Genomic DNA, 19,599 nt, shown 5'->3' with positions numbered 1-19,599 from the left:
AAAAGTGCCTGTTTAGTTCTGAGCTATAGCTACAACAGCCAGTGTGGCTCTTATGAAACCTGGGAGTAGAAGAAGGGTCACAATTTGGATGCTGTAATGGTAATGGTCCACTGATCTGTATTGTAATGTGTTAGTGGGAGGGTGGGGAGAGATAACAATTGACACTGACTCAGAATCCATTGGAAACCTCCAGTCAAGAAGAGCTGACATCAGGCACACAATAAGGAGCCTTCAGGCTAATCGCATATCTTCCTGATTTTTGCAGCAGGTAGTGTTTGTTTATCTGTGGTAAAGACTACAGCACAGGCCAGTCTTCCTTCCCATCTAGGAGCAAATGTAATGCTTTCAGAAATTTGAGCGAGACATAACTGATGCTTAGAAAACCACTTTGAAGGCCTATCAGTTGGAACTATTTATAAATATTATTACCATAAATTCACATACCTTTCACTCAAGATGCACCTGATTTACACACGAGATTAAATGAGATAAATCTTTAAAAAGTATGTGAATCTTGTAAATGGCTGTTGGAAATATAAAAGCTGAGAACCTGGAAAATGGGGTGTCATTGTTTACCTGTTCCAAAGGGAGGGTAAACTATAAACACTGCACTGTCCAAACATTACTTTGCATTGTTTGCTTTCTGATTTGAATAATTAGGTTCCATGTAATTGTAAAGTTGCAAAGTTACTGATTTCAGTATTGGCTTCCCGGAGCAGGTGCACTGTATACATTCCTTTACCTATGTATTGCATTGCAGATTCCATACATTCTCATTTTACTCCCTCCTGGCTATCTTAGCTGAACTTACTGAAGTGACACTCCTGGCCTAGCCCATAATAATCTGAAAAGTGCTCCTAATGGCTTCCACCAACACACCTACATGAATGGTGTTGATAATGCCACTTTTGGAGGAGGCCAAGTTACCAGGATTACTGTTTCTGGGAATTCTACAAAATACCAAGCATTGTAAATAGATACTTCCTAATGATGTATTCACTGGTCACTTCAGCACCTTCCTGGCTAAATCCCTACATGTAGCATCCCCTGCATTGCAAATAAATAGAAGTGTCATTAAGTGGTAAAAGTACTAGTAACGCTCACTGCTGCCAGCTGTCACATGTGCAGACACTGTTCTTTAAGAACCAGTGCTGCCATGCGAGTGTTTGAGAGATGGAAAGGTGCCAGCCACAGGAAACCAATGAGAATCGTGCGTGGTAGAGGCAGGTGTGAACCTTATTTTTATACAGGTATGATAGTTATTGAGCCTAGGGATTGGCCGCTATACCCAGAGACTTTCATTTGCATTAGGTTCCATGCTCCTACATACCAAAAAATGTCAGGTAGTGTCGGTGGCTGTAATTGAGGAAGGACAGGCGTGCAAAGTGGGCGGTAAGTTCCTTAGTGACAGGTAGTCATCTACCTGTTCCTGCTACGTCATGGACATCGCCATCTTCATCTAGTCCTTTTCCAGGTGTCCGATCTTTAGGTGTTTTGATTGGCCAGGATGGAATGATGAAACTCCTGCACAGCCCCAGAGGATGCCATGTTACCCAGCATGTCCTGACATTCTACAATGAGCTGTGCATATACAGCTCAGTGTACTTGGGAAAGAAAATATTGCAAACAGGCAGGTACCATAAGTATGTTTTATTGCAGAGTGGACATTGCCTATTTCTTGTGCAATAAAAAACCTGCCTGCTTGTGATTTTTAAATGCTTTAAGCTATTCTCCAGCATACACTGTTTCCTCTGTACTATTGTTCCAAGACTTTCTTGCTGACCATGTTTTCGTGGTCACCTCTTCTATAGTGGTGCAGGGTCTTTTATTCTGCAGAAAATAGTTCTGATGCTGTGGTATTAGCACCACTGTCTGCAGTACAGTACTGTGAGCCCCTGCCAGCATGTTGACTATCTCCCAAGGAATGGGTTAATTGTTTCTGCCAGTCCATTCCCAGTCTGAATGACGACCACCAAGATGGAATTGAGAATTGAGTCTGTGGAGACCAGAGTATGATAGGCATACTTTCATTCAGAGCAACAACCTTTGTTATTTCCTTTAAAAAATAGATGTTTATTTATAATGTAATATGTGCAAATGGATTTCCTTAAAAATCCCTTCTGCACAGAGAAGTGAAGGCTATACTGAGGATTAATCATTTTGCTACCGAAAGATATAGCTGCATGATGAGCCTATTTAAACCTAATTATCATTACTAGTGATGTTTCTAGTCTGAAGAAAATGAGTTGATTACCAACAAACAGTTGGTTAAATCTTTTAGCAAAAAAGACATTTATTTGTCTGTGTAGCCCTAGACTAAGACCTTAATCAGTCAATCTGTCCGCATTATTAAAATATTTGTGGTGTTTTTTGGGTATGCACCATGTCCAAAGGAACCGCAACAGAGAAGATTGCTAATTATATCAAAACATGTTATCTTGTATCTCATAAGTATTTCAATTCTGAAACCAAAGTTGATTGGATTGATAAAGTTATCTTAATCTTTTACTTTCAATTATTCTAAAAACACAGATTGCCGAGCACAATTTTGATCAGACCCTATCTATGATCCTTAAAATTTAAGCATACTTTTCTACATTGCAAACTTTTAGAAATGTTATGAATCCAACAATTATGATACCATCATAAAACCTCAAAATTGATTATGATTAGCAGGGAGACTGTAACTGAACCGAGATTATATTAAATGGTGTGCTAAACTGAAAATGCCTAAGAAACGATTTTTTTCACATGATCTGTCTCTGTAAATATAGGGATGGCAATGAATAGGCAGGGAATTGTTTGTTGTATGGTTCTGTCATTGGCAGGGATAAAAGGTAAAGATCTTTTACAACAGCACACTGCATTTATACTGCACAGCATTTTCTAAAAGATTGACAGTTCAATTTTTTTATGCAGACTTCAAAGCCCCAACTACTACGCTACTTCTGCACGCAGTACAGTAACTTTTTCACGTGTCTATACTTGTCTCAAAATTGATGTAAGATCAATGCCTGCAATCTATTATTTTCCTACTTGGCTGGGTGAATTTTTTTTAGTAGATTATGTTGAGCTGTATTATATAGAATTTACATTGTTATCTATTTAAATGATGGGGAAAGTCAGACTGCTATACATGGCCAATACTTGACCAATAAGAAAGTGTACTTCTTGTGTGTCTTGGAAGCTCGGTAGTCTTGTTGTATATGTTGCGGAGTTGGGGGCAAAAATGGCAAGAATAGTCAGCATTGTTGGCCGTGTTTCCCAATGAGGAATACAGCAATACCAGGAATTAGAATTTAAATGTGATTAAAAACAGAATTTAAAATTTCTGATCTCAGCTGAGACTCCCCCAGCTCTGTTTGTAAGCAGCTGGGTTGTTAGAGATCACTTTCCACCAATTTAAAGTCTGTTGAAGTGGGAGAGTTTGCTTGATTGATGTACAGTGATTACGCCAGGATTATGATCAATATAAGGGATGCATCAGACACTTGTCAACCAGTGTATAACCAATTAGGAATCAGAAGCAGCTAGCTGTATCGAATAAACGACCCTCTACAGTACTAAAATCTAACTTGTGCACCTTCTAAAATCCAAAAAGGCATATGAGAATTTACTTCCTTAAAGTTAGAACCTCAATGAATGGAAAGGCCCCTCTTTAGATATGTTGAAATGTCATATATAAGAAGTTTTTACAAAGGAGGACAAGCAGCATTTTTAAAATAGCACAAAGAAAACACTCCAAATCCAGTAGTACATCTCAGAACCTAATTTTTTTTCAAACCACTTAAAAATGAAGGAACATTACACAACTTGCTATCAAACACTGGACGCACTGCTTAATCCAGAGAAGTGGATGTCGCAGAGGGGAGCATGTTACCTAAATTAGTCTTTTACAATTTTCCGTGTAGGTTTCAGTATCTGAGCTCTTCTTTTTTGATAAAAGGCAGGTATATTAGGACTGTTAACAATAATTTAGGAAACACCACTTAGAACAAAGCATATCTCCGTAATATCTCTTTCATTCTTGTTTACATACTAGCTTATAATACTGGCCTATAATGACAGTAGATGATTATTTTATTATATCATAACAGAACACATAGCAAACACACCAGTTTGTTTATTCCATTGTTACACACTTTAATCTCAGAACAATTAGCCCACAGTAATTGAAAGAATTAGAGGATATGTGTACTTTCACATACATAAGTATGCATTACAAAACTGTAGCCATTACATGGTGACACCATCATCATTGCAACCAGGACTTCACTGTGGTAATTGTTAGGTATTGTTACGGCAGTTTGCCTGTTAGTGAATAATGAAGTTTAGCCTAGTGAAGACATTTTCCGTACTTGTTAGCTTTTTAAATAGACCCTTAAATATAGAAGGTCCTAAAATAAGTATTTGCCATTTGTTATAACAGAATATTAGCATAACGAGAAATGGTCATTTTAGAACTACCTATCCTTTTGATAATTGTATGAAAACTTTTGTTTTAAAGTCAACTCCCTGCTCTTCCATGTCAGTGATGCATCCATTCACCACACCTATATAACCTTTTAGTACTATTTCAGGGAAACAAGCTAATGCGTCATATGTCTCCCCACACCCTGGTATGCTTTCCTCCCAAAGTTAGAGCTTGCTAAAGGGAAACTAAGAAGTATTTTGTTATGTTGTGATGTAAAAGTTTACTTTATTAAGTAATTTCCAATGAGGTATCTACTTTTCATTTCCTTTATCATATTTAATTTACATATTTGTAGGTGTGCTCATTAGTATCTTAGATAGTTCTGCACTTTATTGCTGAAGGAGAGCTGTTGCTCAATAAAGGTAAATGCTTTCTTAATCTGTAAATTAACTCAATAAAGAAAGGTGAATGTTTTCCTAATGTGCAAATAAACTGCAATAGTGACAATTTAGAGTAATAATAGAGTTATTGGCCATGATTTATGAAAGCTCTCCAAGGCTGGAGAGAATACTTTTTCAGAAGTGAAGCTGGGTGGTCCAGTAAACATGAAATGGATTTTTAAAAATCATTCGCTATTCACTAGCAAATGTTTTGAATCCTGGACCAGATCCATTCCAGGTTTGCTGGATCACCCAGCTTCACTGATGAAAGTGTATTCTCTCCAGCCTTGGAGAGCTTTCATAAATCAGGGCCATTTGTGCATGAAAAGTACCCTACATTAAAGTACTTTTTGTTCCTGAAAATAACAATGCACTTGTTAAAATGTGAGGGCATGTACCCACTACTGCATTAACTTGGATCTGCAGTATGAGATCCAAGTTAATGCAGCCTCTGATAGATAGTTCCAGGATATTTGGAGTGATATCATTGTAGCCATCTAATGACCACATTCATATAGAGAGAAAACAGAACAGGACATGGTAGGTCAGTAATAGGGAAAGATCAACTGCAGTGAAACTACAGGCAATACTGGTGAATAATCATTTCTCTGTTTGCTTTTTCTTAAGCAGAGTTTTAAAAGTTCAGTTCCTTCTTGGAAGAATAACAGGCCAACAAGATTCCTTAAACATTATTTGTTATTCTTGACAATAAAACATTATTTTTTTTTAAATAACAGTCATGTCCTTAGTGTTTTGGACACAAAAATGTCCTTGCACCTGGTATTTCTTTATTTTGTATGCTATAGGTAGATATTACTTACTTTACATCTAGTAGGTAAATCCCTACAAAAGAATAATTTTAGTCTGAAAAGAAAATGTCTGCCCAAAGCTATGCAGGTCATTTTGATAGAACAATACATACATGGGCGTTTCAATTCTCTTTATATAAAAAGAATAGGGAACCTCTGGGAAATTAAATGCATATCGGACTACCTGAAGTGCTCATTATTGAATTCCTACCCAAAAATCACAAATGAAATAAAAACAAATTTGCATGTTTATAAGACATAGGCTAAATATCAGTTTTGAAAAACTAACATAGCATGGTATGTTATAAAAAAAAAAGACTGTGACTGGTGTATAAAAACTGAAGTGGAGTTAACTTTTTGCTGAAAAGGCTGATGGGAATCCTCTATCAATAATCTAGTAAGAAAAAAAGATATTGCAATTTAATGGAAATGGTACTTTTTAGTTTCCCTTCCTTTAATTTTACCTATTTTTTCCTTAGAGCCTCATATAAAAGTGTTTAAAATAAAAACCGTTCAGGAACAGGTTGAAGAATTACTTTCATGGTTAAAACTAGCACATTGGTTAGAACATGTGTCACTTTAAGACACATACCCTATTATATCTAAATTTTCTTTAGACATATATTGGTTTATGAAATAGATGTTGATAATTTTACAGTGGTAGTGGATACAAAGTTACCCCATCAGTGTTCCTGTACACTGCAACAATAAAGTAATCGTTTTTTCTATGGAATGACAATTTGAATATAGTTTGTTACTCGCTCCCCTGGCGGCCCACACTCTCCTCTACTATCTGATGCGTCAGGGATGTGCAAGGCTTTTGATGTTCTTCCAGACAATCCAGAACCACTGGTCTTGCATTGCATATGATAATCTCCGAATTGTGACCAATTGTGCAGCAAAAAGAAGCGGCTTCAAACAACCGGTCATGTAGTGCGAAGGAACCCTGCAGGACTGAGAAGGGTAAGTATTTCGTAACATTTCAAACCCCATGCAATCAAAACTTTTTACAACCCGGACTTCAACTTTAAATGTAATGTTATAAACTGCCGTGATATTTTGAAGGAAGGCTTTGTAGAAATATCAAACTGGAAAGCGAACAAAACCGTTAATAGTAATTTGGCGTTTATGTGCTAGGTAACCCTTGTGGAGCAGCTTGTTTCTTCTAATAGATGTGTGTATTTGTGTTTTATACAACGTTCATAAAGTAAAGAGTAACATTTGTAATCGTTTATCAATGAAAAAATAAGGTACCATTATGCAAAAGACTCTTATCTAATGTTTAATGTTATGAATTTTGTTGTATTTTTCATTTAAAGGGAAACTACCTTAAGGCTGACCTCCAGTTAGCACAAAAACAATTACAGGTGGAGTTAAACAAGACAGCTTGGCAGTCTAGGGCAGTCTTTCTCTTTAAATGCTTGAGGAACCTTTGAAACAGTTTTCAGGTCCCAGAAAACCCCTGAAGGAGAAATAAAATAAATGGAGAAAGCAACATAGGGAGAAAGGGAAGGATTGAAGAGAAGTGGGGGGAGTAGTGAGATGAGGAGTGTAGGGGTGGGTAGAGGGGGGAGGGGTGATAGAGGAGGTAAGGGAAGGGGCAGTGGGCTGGAAGGGGCAGAGAGGCAGAGTAAGAGAGTATAACAAAAGGGGAAGGTTAGGAGAAGTGGGGGGAAAGTAACATTGGGATGGAGAGCAAGAAGGGTCCAAAAGTGGGGGCATATAATAGAAAGAGAGGAAGCATAGGAGAAGTGTGGGGAAGGTAACAGTGTGATTGAGGGTGGGAGAACATTTTTGGCCAGTGTCACAGATAAAGAATTTAAGAAAGCAGGGTTTCCAGATCAAAACTTTGTAAGCAATCATGGTGCAACAGATATGTAATGCTATCAAGTATCAAATACAGATTTAGTCCTGTGTGAAAGTGGATTGTTTTGATTTTGGTTTCTGTTTCTGTTCTGTAAGACTGGCATGATACTCATTTACCAATACTTTTGGTATCTATTCTCCATCTGTCTGTCATCTGGTACAACCTCCTATCTTTAATGCAGCCATAGGGTTAATTTACTATGCTGCATGAGTTATACTAAATAGCTGATTAACCACTGAAACCACCAAAAGTATTTAATCTAATCATGGGTTGTTTTATCTACATCTGCTTTCCTTGGACATATTCTAGAAAATCACACTATAAGCCGATGATACATTATAAAAACGCTGCATTCCTTATAATAACATCTCCTTGCAAGGCATAGTAACCCCTGCAAACATTCCACCGGTGGCTGCATGCGTGTTCATACTCTATGGATAATGAAAACAAAAATTAGAGTTTCCAGACTTAATAAATGGTATTTGCATAACAAATTACATTGAATTCATTATACATTAATGCACTGAATAAAATATTTTGTCATAAAACTAAAACAAAAAAAAAATGCATCATGTAAGACATTGCTGTCACATCTGTTTTATTCCTAAAGAAAACATTAGTCTCTAAAGTTCTCTCACCTCACCAGGATATTCTTATATCTGATAGGTATAGTGTGTGTGTGCATGCATGTGTATAAAGAAAGCTTACAGCCTCTGTTACCACCATAGGATGTACATTTTCTGTAACACCCGGATCCTGATATCTTCTTATTTTTGCTCTGCTTCTTCTCTGATGCTCTTTTTTTAGCAAAATATTTTTTATCTGGGTATTAGTGCCCTCTGCTTATCCTGCTGACATCATTTTACTAGACTGAAGGTGAGCTGAATTGAAACTAAAATTCTTTTCCTTTAGCAGAGTAGGTCCCTGTTGAAGATTTTCTTTCACTTCTGGTAAAACAATTGTCCATAGAAAAGAATGTAAACCTCTATAACTGCCCCTGATCTATTCTAGAAACTTAAGGGACATTTTAGTTTTTTGCTACTCTTTCCAGAAGTAGACAGAAAAGTTTTTGGCTCAACACCCACTTTAAACTCTAAAGCTCATAGCTGAAAATGACTGGATGGTTATCATGTTAAAAACTTGACAGACTATTGCCATATCTACAGGCAGATTACTAACAAATTCATTATCAGTACAAGTATTTGGACATTTTCTGTCCTCTTTTTATTTATCTTGCTAGACATATCTGAAATGATGGAGATGTTCAAAGTCACTGGGGAAATTATTGAGCTTTCCTTTAGTATATGTAGTCTACATATTTTAACTAAAAACTGGAAAGATTTGACTCTTGGCTCAGAATCATTGCTGAGACCTTATGCTTTACACCTAGACTGGCAATAGAAATTTTTAGAAGTTCCTAACCATTCTTCATGTTGCTAATTTATGTTGTCTGTATCTCTGGGTTCTACAATCCATGAAGGTTTTCTCTAACTTCCTAAATTTGGGTATAGTATAGGCCATCTCCTGAATAATTTTAATTTATGTAATGATTTCAGGTCACAACTGTGACAAGCAAGCAGGGCCATATTAGGTTTTTGAATTTTGGTTATAAGCACATGCATTATTTTCCCAAATTGTAATCTAAATATATTTTATTCAATATGACCAGTATCCAGAATATGGATTCTTGGGTGTTTCTGAAAAGATCCAACTCTTTCGGCACAATCTGGCATCAGAAAATGTCTTGGAGCGTCTTCTACCTTGCAACACCTTTACTGAAGGAGACCTTGTCGAAGTTGTTCTGCCAGGTGAGAAGCTCTGAATTTTGTCATATCTTGTTGGATTTGTTGGACGGTCTATTCTCCTATACATAGCAATATCTAATCTATCTAATCATTTTCTAAGGAAAACGTATATATGAATGATGACATGCTATTTCTTACCTCTTCTTTTGAAATTCCAAGCTACTTGGCTGTAATGGCTGTCAAATGGCTTCAATGACTGAGGCACAAATGAGGTACAAACGTATATCAAGTTTGTAGATCAGGAGAACTATAATAAACATAAAATCTGCATGTTTATTTTAGGTTAGTAACTCAAAATTTATACAAAAGACACATTCAGCTGGTATCCTTAGAATGAGTTCCCCATATCTTTCACTACAAGTAGGAATTTAAAGTGACATTGGTCATTAAAAAATTCCCAAAGCCAGTTCTTTGAAAAAAAACTACCTGGGTAAACCTAAAGCTATATCAAAACTGCTGTTGCAGTTGGACGCTATAAAGAAAAACTCCTTTGTCTTACCTCACTGACAATGGTGGTTTGAATGGTGCTTGATGACCTCAAAGTGCCTGGAACTGACAGAAAGCTGGGGAGAAGTAACTTCCGAGGGCCAGTAGCATATACAAAAGATAGTCTGTAGGTGTAGAAGGTAAGACGAAAAAAATGTTTTTTGATAGTACCCTTGACTAAAAGAAGCATTAAGCCCTTAAAGTTTATCTTTAACTCCACTGATACACATAAAGTCATATGTAGGAACATGCACCCTAAGTATGTATATGAATATAACACGTTACATCCCACCATGATGTCCTTCCCTCTACCTACGTTACTGGAACATCTGATTTTAAGCCAGATATGACTTATTGAATTGTTTTAACTTTAGGAGATATAATTGAAGTTTGCTGACATACCCAATGAGCTCTTTCTAGCCAAAATGATTTTTCATTCTTGACATTCTTCCCAATATATTTTGCAGAAGTTTGAGTAAGTAAAATCTGAGTTTTGACAAAGCATAAAAAAGTATAAAATGTTTGTAGTCATTTTACTGGGATTATCAATTTGGCTTGAACTTTTATGTCACTGCTTGTGTTAACCTTTCTTTGTGGTGTTATCAGAACCTGAAGTGAGGAGTACAGAATTTTCCTCCTTGCTGGCTGCTGATTAAATCTGACTTACAATCATAGCAATGCCTTAGTATATAATAAACATAACCAAATATTATTGGTCATTTTACAGCCTACTGAACACTGTAAGCAACAGTGAATAGGGTCATTAAATTTGTGCCCTTCCTGTAATAATTAAAAGATGAAGAGGTCAAAGCAGATTTTACTTTAACTAAGTTTAACATAGGGGATGTGCTGCTTTTTTTTTAGTACTTTAGTTACTTGTTGGTCCTAAGTTCCAGAAATCCAAAACATTTCCTAATTGTATCAATCATTGTTTTTGCAGCTTCTGTATCCCTTGACTTCTCTATTCGGCCTCATATCCTCCTGGTGCACTCTTACAAATCCCCAGCCTTTTGTGACTACTGTGGAGAAATGTTGTTTGGCTTGGTGAGACAAGGCCTAAAATGTCAAGGTAGGTAAATCTAAAACTGGGATTAGTAAGAAAGATTTTGCATACATCAGTGCCAGTCAGTATTTAATCTAAATTAGTTAGTAAAAGTAAACTATATATTATCAGGTATAAGCATTATGGGTATGACAGTGGGCAGTACATACAGGGCAGGAGTGCAGAATGTATAACAGTATTCAGCAAGTGAGTGCATAGGGGATAATTGCGGGTATTATGTGTGACAGAAGTGTGCTTGGTATAGCTGCAGGCAGTATGTGCAGAAAATGAGTTCAAAGGGTTTGGCAGTAGGCAGACAGTGCAGGAGCGGTGATAATGATATGATGGAAGACCATGCACAACATATAATAATATAATATTTAAAGGAGCTGAGTATAGAGTGTATGATTGTTCATTCAAAGTTTGGGAAATATGGTGGTAAGAAAAGGCTATCACATTGTACATAATGTTCATACATGGTGTGAGTCATTTTTTTATTATAGTGACCAGTTCTCCTCATGGAGACATAAAAGAGGCTAAAGACATTTTTTTTTACTATAGTGACAGGTTCTCCTCATGGAGACATAGGAGAAGCTAATGTCTTTTTGGTATCCATCAGTTACAGAACAGGGTTGATTGATGTATCAATGATTAGTTAGCAGATAAGTTAATACGACAAAGTTTTTTTGCCCATTTTACCTTTTTCACAGACTGTATAAAGTCTCTAAACTGTGTATCTTCATATAAAAAATTAGGATTTTTCAATGGTTATTTAATAATTTCATGGTAAATATATGCTAAAGTCACGAAAGCTGGTATTTCCTAAAAAACATGTAAAAAGCAAACTGCTAATGAAAAAAAAATTAAGCTGAACAAATCTGCAAAATTATGTTAATTTATTCTTGGTTATGTAGTTCAAAGCCTTGTAAGTACAGTTGACCTAATAAGTTGCATGCAGTGCTTAGTTTCCAGTTGGTTCCTGGTGGGTGGACAACACAGGGAACTTCACTAGTGGAGTTTACATACACTGTATATTTTCTTTCTTCAGGATGTGGGCTTAACTATCACAAACGTTGTGCCTTTAAGATACCCAATAATTGCAGAGGTGTTAAAAAAAGTCACTTGTCCAGTCGCTCATTCACTGGAGCGAGTTCTATCACCAAGCCTAGATCAGCAACTCTACCAACCGGAGGAAGCCTGGAGGACCTAGGGGGGCATAACTCAGAGCAGCTGGTAAGTTGTAAAACAATCTTTGAAAGTAGAATTGTTATATTTACAGACAAACCCCAAACAAACTTTGTACAAATAAACATTTTTCTTCTGATCAGGGCAAAAGAAATGTGTAAAAAATGTACCTTTAGGTATAAGTAAAAATATATTTTGCTCTTTTGGGTTGTTTGCCAGCCAGCATGTCTAGGTTGCATTAATGATTTCTCCAATGGAAACATTAAAAAACCTCAAGACCTTCCATTTTTAATGGTACTGTCTTTTGTTACAGGTTTTCAAGAAGTCTCGCATTCCTTCAGTTGGGGGTCGTCCAATATGGAAGGACTGGCAGGACATGAACCGGTTAAAGGTTCCTCATACCTTTCAGGTTCATACCTATACACGTCCTACCATATGCCAGCACTGTAGACGACTTCTTAAAGGATTATTCAGACAGGGAATGCAGTGCAAAGGTATACATTTCATAGATGTAACATACATAAATAGTTATATATCCTAAAAAACAAAACTGTTTCTATGTTCAATCTATTCATTTTGTCAAATTGTACAATCATACAACCAGATACAACCATCAGGGTTAGTTTCCTACTAATCCCTCGTTAAAATCAGCAATGTAAAAAACGTATGTGTAGGTCTGTGCTCATCACTTAACAAACAAATGTTGATTGTTTGTAAGTGAAGTGGATGGCTTACACTTTCTGTGTCACTGATCTGGAAAACTATATAGATCAGGGGTTCTGACTTCATTTTATTTGATGTATGCATATTATGTATACATATTATTGTTTGTTATAAAGTACATAGACATCCAAGCATCTAGAAAGAAAGGGGGATAACAGTTGTTTTATTTAACACACAGGAGTAAAGAATGTTTACTTAGCAAAGTTCAATTTATAACTCCAATAATGTACAAAGGAAATGAAGTGAACATGTTCTTATTTACAAGTGTTTGGGTTTTCCTTTTAGCAATTGTAATGTTGTAAACACAGTTAATGATACAGGATTCAAAGTAATGTAGTCTATTATAAAGCTCATGATAATTTTGTCTGTGTTCCTAGATTGCATAAATCACTGCAGGTCAGGAACAAAGATAAGCAGATACCAAGTTGAAACACACTACCAGAATATTAATTCTCAGATATTTTCTGATATTTCCAATAAATAAGGCTAGCACAGTTGGTTACTTTAGCCAAAAAAAATATTTAGTGTATTTTCTGCCTCCAAAACTGGTAGTGTTACACCTAGACATTTGAACACTACCTGTTATGTTGGCACATAACTGTGTTTCCTGAGACTGAAACATGCTAAACTGTTGATCCTTCTAGCATAACTCCTTTATCGTTGTGGTAAAGCTTTTTCCATTGAAACCAGATATAAACCCATAAATCTGATAAAAAAAAATCAAGGACAATGGCCCTGATTTATTGCTATTAGGTAAGTAGCAGATGTACCCAGTCCTGAACTAGACCAATCCAGGTTTGCCCATAGTTACATATTACATAGTAAGGCAGGTTGATAAAAGACGTAAGTCCATCAAGTTCAACCACTAGGGAAATAAACATATCCCAGATATAAAACCCTATGGACATAGTTGATCCAGAGGAAGGCAAAAAAAACCTGGTACAGTTTGCTCCAACAGGCAATCAGATGTTCCCTGGATCAACAGTTTCTGTTATCTTTACTTTAAAGCCTGAATACCCAGTTATATTCTGTGCTTCTAGAAAAACATCCAGCTTTTTCTTAAAGCAATCTGTAGTAGTTGCTGAAACTACTTCCTGAGGGAGCCGATTCCACATTTTCACAGACCTTACAGTGAAGAATCCCTTCCTTATGCAGAGCTTAAACTTCTTTTCCTCCAGACACGGAGTGCCCTCTTGTTTGCATATTCCAGATGTGGTCTGACCAATGCTTATTACGGGGGCAGGATTATGTCTCCATCTCTGCAGTCTATTCCTCTTTTAATACACGAACGTACTTTACTAGCTTTAGATATTGCAGCTTGGCATTGCATGCAATAATAAGTCTATGATCTACCAGAACCCCCAGATCCTTTTCTGTTCCTGACTCCTCCAACTGTATTCCCCCCTAGACAGTATGAAGCATGATGTTGTTAGCCCCCAAGTGCATAACTTTACATTTCTCAGTATTCATTGTCATTTGCACTTGGTTGCCCAATCAAACAACACATCCAGGTCTGCTTGGAGATTATAGACATCCTGTATGGACTTTATTCCATTATATAATTTCGTGTCATCTACAAACAGAAATTGTACTTTTAATCCCAAACGCTATATCATTTATAAAGAAGTTAAACAGTAAAGGTCCCAACACTGAACCCTGGGGTACACCACTAAAAACCCTAGACCATCCAGAGTATGAATCATTAATGACTACTCTCTGGATGCGGTCCTTAAGCCAGTTCTCTATAAATATACAGAATGACTTTTCTAAAGCTATTGACCCTAACTTGCATATTAACCATCTGTGGGGCATTGTGTCAAATTCTTTAGCAAAGTCCAAGTGTACTTACTTCATAAAAAGAGAGTAAATTTGTTTGACAACTTTGGTCTTTCTTGAATCCATGCTGACTATCACTTATAATATTATTTTCTAGCAGAACCTCCTCTGTGATTTTTTTTTTTTTTTTTAAAACTCTCTAGGACCTTTCTAACTATGGACGTTAAACTTACCCGTCTGTAGTTACTTGGTAATGACTTGCTCCCTTTTTGAAGATAGGAACCACATTGACCTTAGGCCAATCTATTGGTACCATGCCAGTGATTAAAGTCTCTAAAATAAAAACAATGGCTTTGAAATAACTGAGCTCAGCTCATTGAGGACAGGTCCTTGTGCTTTGTCAACCTTAATTTTGCCTGTTTCTCAAACCTATCAATTTTGAGCCATTGTGGCACATTTAAAGGCAGTGACATTGCTCTTAGCAATTTGGACTTGAGCTCTGGCATTTTGCTTTGTGTACACAGAGCTAAAAGTTTAGTAATTCCCCAGTTACCAACCAAGAGACATCATTTAAGGGGCCTACATGCTCAGATCTGATCTTTTTGCTAATAAAATATTCAAAACATTTTTGGGGGGTTTGACCTTGTCATTTTTCTTTCATTTTGAAGTTTTGCATATTCTATCTCCTTTTTACATCTTTTGTTTTATCCTTTATAGTTTTCAAATGATGAAGGTGATCCTTCATTTTTTTTATTTTTTGAATAACCTTTTCTTATTCGTTATGGCTTTTTTAACATTAGCTGTCGGCGCCCTATGTGTATGTAAAACGCATACAGGACGATAACACCTTTAAATACTCACAGGAGCAATCTTACAAGACGCACAAATTGCCCATGACTACCAGACCGAAAAGCAACGCAATGTGACTTCAATAGCTTTTGCTACTTTCTTAACGCAAAGCTACCAAGGGAGATTGCCTGCTATGATTACCACTGGCACAGGTTCTTAATATGGGCCTGATTTATTGAAACTCTCCCAAGACTGGAGAAGATGCACTTTCATCAGTAAACCTGGGTGGTACAGTAATCCTAAAATGGGTATGGTCCAGGTTTGAAAACATTTGCTAAAAAATAGCAAATTATGTTTAGGAAATCAATTCCAGGTTTGCTGGATCACCCAGGTTCACTGATTAAAGTGTATAACTCTGTCTCGGGGAACCCTATTAAATCATGCCCTATGTCTCATTGGTTCCACTGTTGGATATATAAACAAAAAGGTTCTGTTATATATATGCCAGTTGTTTTTTTACTTGGTTTGGCATCCATACATTTGATCTTACTATTCAGTGTCCTAAACACATTTCCCCATACACATTTCACTGCTTTGTTATCTTCAGAACATTTTTGTGTTAAGGATACAGTACGAAAACATAGTCCATTAAATATGGCATACTAATTCAATAACCTTGTATATGGGAAACTAAAAGTGCTATGATTGGTTTGATTGCTGCAGAGGGCGGGAAATATGTTGCTGTTCCCATTAATTAATATATATATAATCACGTTTCAGCTTTTAAAATTTTCTCAGTATGATACAACAAAGCAGGATTGCTTCACTACTTTCTCTTCTTACAATAGGCCCTCATACATATAGCATATTTAGGTCACTTAGTGTTAAAGTGGGTAATTGTAAACACTTTTTCAATACAGATTGCAAATTTAACTGTCACAAGCGCTGTGTACCTGATGTGCCAGATGAATGTCTTGGAGAAGTGTCATGTACTGATGGTGAAGGTATTGTTTACCAATATATATTACATATGCTTTATTTATTTCCTTAAGATTTGCTGAAATTTATATCAGTTAAGATAAGTAGACCTATTGTTGATAAGGAAATTTAAAAAACATTCCTGACAATTTTTGCCCATGATGGGCTTTTTGCAGTCAGGATTTTTAAAGGCAGATCAGTTATTGAACGAGCGGGTAGAATTGTTTGTAGTGGATCTCAAAAGGATAAATTTATACATTAACTGTTATTTCTATTGAACATACAGATCAAGAAAAAAATAATTGTATATGCCTTACTGAAGAATGTTCTGGGCCAAGTTGCTCTGCCACTGCAGGCCTTGGACCCAGCTATGATGTCTGATTGGGTTTCCAGACCCAACGACTGGCTTAACAGAAGTGAAAATCCTTAATAGGATAAACAAATTCACATACATGGGTTTTACATGTATTTCAACTGTTTGTTAAACTTTTTGCCTGTAGTTCAGCTTTGAAGTGCCTTTTTAGGTAGAGATGCATTTTCCACACAAAATTTTATTTTATAACTGTTTACCCCATTGGTAGGATGAAAAATGTTTGACAGGTATTCACTTAAAGACCTTTCTTCAGGGTGAGAAGTCTTTCCACTGCAGAGCTACCAGCATAAATGTTATCTAACTAGTCAAGTAAACATGTTCAGTGCATCTGTGGCTCCCCTTGCTGACTGATGCATTACTTGCGGACACATTTGTGACATAAGGGCTGAGGATATATTATCTAAAACACGGATAGCAGGGATACTGGTAGATCAGCTAGGAAGCAAAGAATACCCTTGTTTCCAAATAGAAAACTGCTTTTGTTTTTAATAACTGATCAATTTTGTGGTTGCCATTAATTTTTTTAAATTTTTTTTTATGTGCAACAAAGACGTTGAAATCTTTAACCCAGAAACTGAAGACGAGGTTGAGAATGATAGGCCAGTCAGCGGAAGTACACTTGAAGAAGATGAGAGTTCTGTTAAAAGTCGAGAGAGCACTGTTTGTCCATGTGAAAACCCAATGTTTGATAGGTAACTAACTATGATACTGTGTACCCCTTTTAAATTACTTATTTTATATTAGAAATGCTTGTACTGAAAGTTGTATTTTGAATTATATGTAAATAGAAAATGTAGATTATGTAACTACATTTCACAGTTTTTTATTCATTTTCTCATTCTGGAAAGTAAAATAACCATAGCCTTTTATTGTCTCAATGCACACACTAATTAAACACTTCCATTTAATCTGCTCACCCAGGTCCTATAAAACAAAAGATATATGACCAGATTCACACTGTTGCAGAGCATTACTGTGCATGCATAAAGTCAGCCTATTCGTTTAGAAAAGGCACACAACAATGCTAATTATAATAAATAGGCAACACTATACACATATGGTATGATATGTGCTTTGTACTGCAATTAAAATCAGGTGTGTTGCTGCACATAGGTTTGCAATTTAAAATGAATTGCACCACAATGCAGTGCACATATCATGTGTTAGCATGTAATGCATAGTGTGTGCGTGTGTGTGTGTATATGTATGTGTGTGTGTGTATGTGTGTGTGTGTGTGTATATATATATATATATATATATATATATATATATATATATATATAGTACTGCACATTACAGACGTTGGGGAGTGTTCTGGCAATCTAGATATTTCGCATTTGATTACAGTCTTTTCTGACTGAAGTCCACAATTAACCTTGCAGCCCATTCAAATGAGTATGTTCTCTAACACAATGCACATTGCTAGTGGCAACAAGCTGGATTTTTAAAAATGCAGCATGTTATCAGAGTGGGAAAAGACCTTCAATTGGTAGACTAGCTACAAATTCAGGACAGTTCATGGTAGGTGTGTCTCTAGTAATTCATATCAATTTTAGTTTTTTTGTTGATTTGGTGAGAATATCTCTAAAAAAAAAAAAAAAAGCTGCAAAAAGCAATCTAAAAAAGCACTTTTTGTAAGTAAAATAACTTGTTTAGAGACATTAAAATAAGTTAAGATATTGCTTTTGTATTAATTATTTTGTAGGAGATTCAGTTATTTTTTTTATTGTAGCCATTCATGCCCATGTTTGATATATTTGTGGTAATTGGCAAGTATTCTGTGTGACCTTTACTAAAACTCTCATCTATTCATGTAGTAACTTCATTCCTCTAATGAGAGTTGTACAGTCTGTGAGATATAACAAGAAGAAGAACTGCTGTGTATTGATGGAAGGCTGGCTGGTCCATTTCACAAGCAAAGACGGTATGGTGAGTACTTTTTTAGCTCCTAGAATATTCCAATGCACATAAGGCAATTTTAATTTTTCTTATACAATATGACAATGCACAAAGTACCTATTGCATTATCCCACAGAAACCAATATAATGCATATCTGATCTTGAAAAATAAAACTTAAAGATTTACTGTAAGTAATAGTAAATGGGGCCCATAGAGTGATTTAGTAAAATGTACTCAGTGTGCAATTTTGTTACACTTTAGTTATTGTTTCCTTTTCTTTGGTGTACTTGTATTCTTTAAGAAAATCTTTGCTCAGGGTGGAGGTTGTGGTTGCTGCTGTATTTTTAATTGGACTAATCACCAATTTTGGCTGTGGTCTCACTGCAGCTGATCTTTCCAAGATGACTATAAAATGGGTGACGTTTTAAATAGATTAGATTTTAGATTCGATAAAAACATCACATCCTAAATCTATTAAAGACAAAGGATTAGATTATATTTGGTTGTTACACACACACTGGACATTGAATGAGATTGCCTGTTATTTGTTCAATTGAGTGCCATCCTACTCTGCCCTCCACACACCGTGTTGAGTGCTTCCTAACAACCAGCAGCCAATGGGAGTGATCCTCGCCATTTGCCATAACACCACAACTCTGCCTGTTATAATAAACATCACTCCCATTGGTTCCTAATTGTTAGAGTGTGCTCTTTGCTGACTTACATTACCCTGTCAAAGTGGTACGGGGTGGAGGAACTATTAATTAGGCTGATCGATAGGCGCATAAAGGGTATTCCAGGTAAAAAGTCAATTAAGTTGTGTGAATGAAAAATTCTCTCAAAATGTCCTTGCATTACCTCCTTAGATCCTAAATGCAACTTGAACAGCTGGAATGACCCACAAGGAGCCTGCCTGCTGAATATATTTTTACATTAGGGTTTTTTTTTACATTAGGATTTAGTGCATCTCCACTTTTTTAGTTTTGGTTACTTTTTGGAGGATTATAATGGC

The 19,599-nt window shown here is 36.2% G+C and overlaps 1 protein-coding gene across 1 annotated transcript in view; it reads left to right on the top strand.

Annotated features, from left to right (window-relative positions):
• The window catches only part of LOC140338521 (serine/threonine-protein kinase D3-like), a gene marked incomplete in the record, with an annotated part of 50,918 nt that overhangs the window by 24,718 nt on the left and 6,601 nt on the right, over nt 1–19,599 (top strand). Inside the window, 7 exon segments of the mRNA XM_072422765.1 lie at nt 9,200–9,338; nt 10,762–10,890; nt 11,912–12,096; nt 12,362–12,542; nt 16,257–16,340; nt 17,238–17,379; nt 18,505–18,616. Coding sequence (XP_072278866.1) covers nt 9,200–9,338; nt 10,762–10,890; nt 11,912–12,096; nt 12,362–12,542; nt 16,257–16,340; nt 17,238–17,379; nt 18,505–18,616 — 972 coding nt within the window.

This window comes from Pyxicephalus adspersus, chromosome 9, assembly GCF_032062135.1.
Source record: "Pyxicephalus adspersus chromosome 9, UCB_Pads_2.0, whole genome shotgun sequence".
NCBI lineage: Eukaryota > Metazoa > Chordata > Amphibia > Anura > Pyxicephalidae > Pyxicephalus > Pyxicephalus adspersus.
The sequence above is the reverse complement of the archived record's forward strand: the minus strand, read 5'-3'. Positions and strand labels throughout refer to the sequence as shown.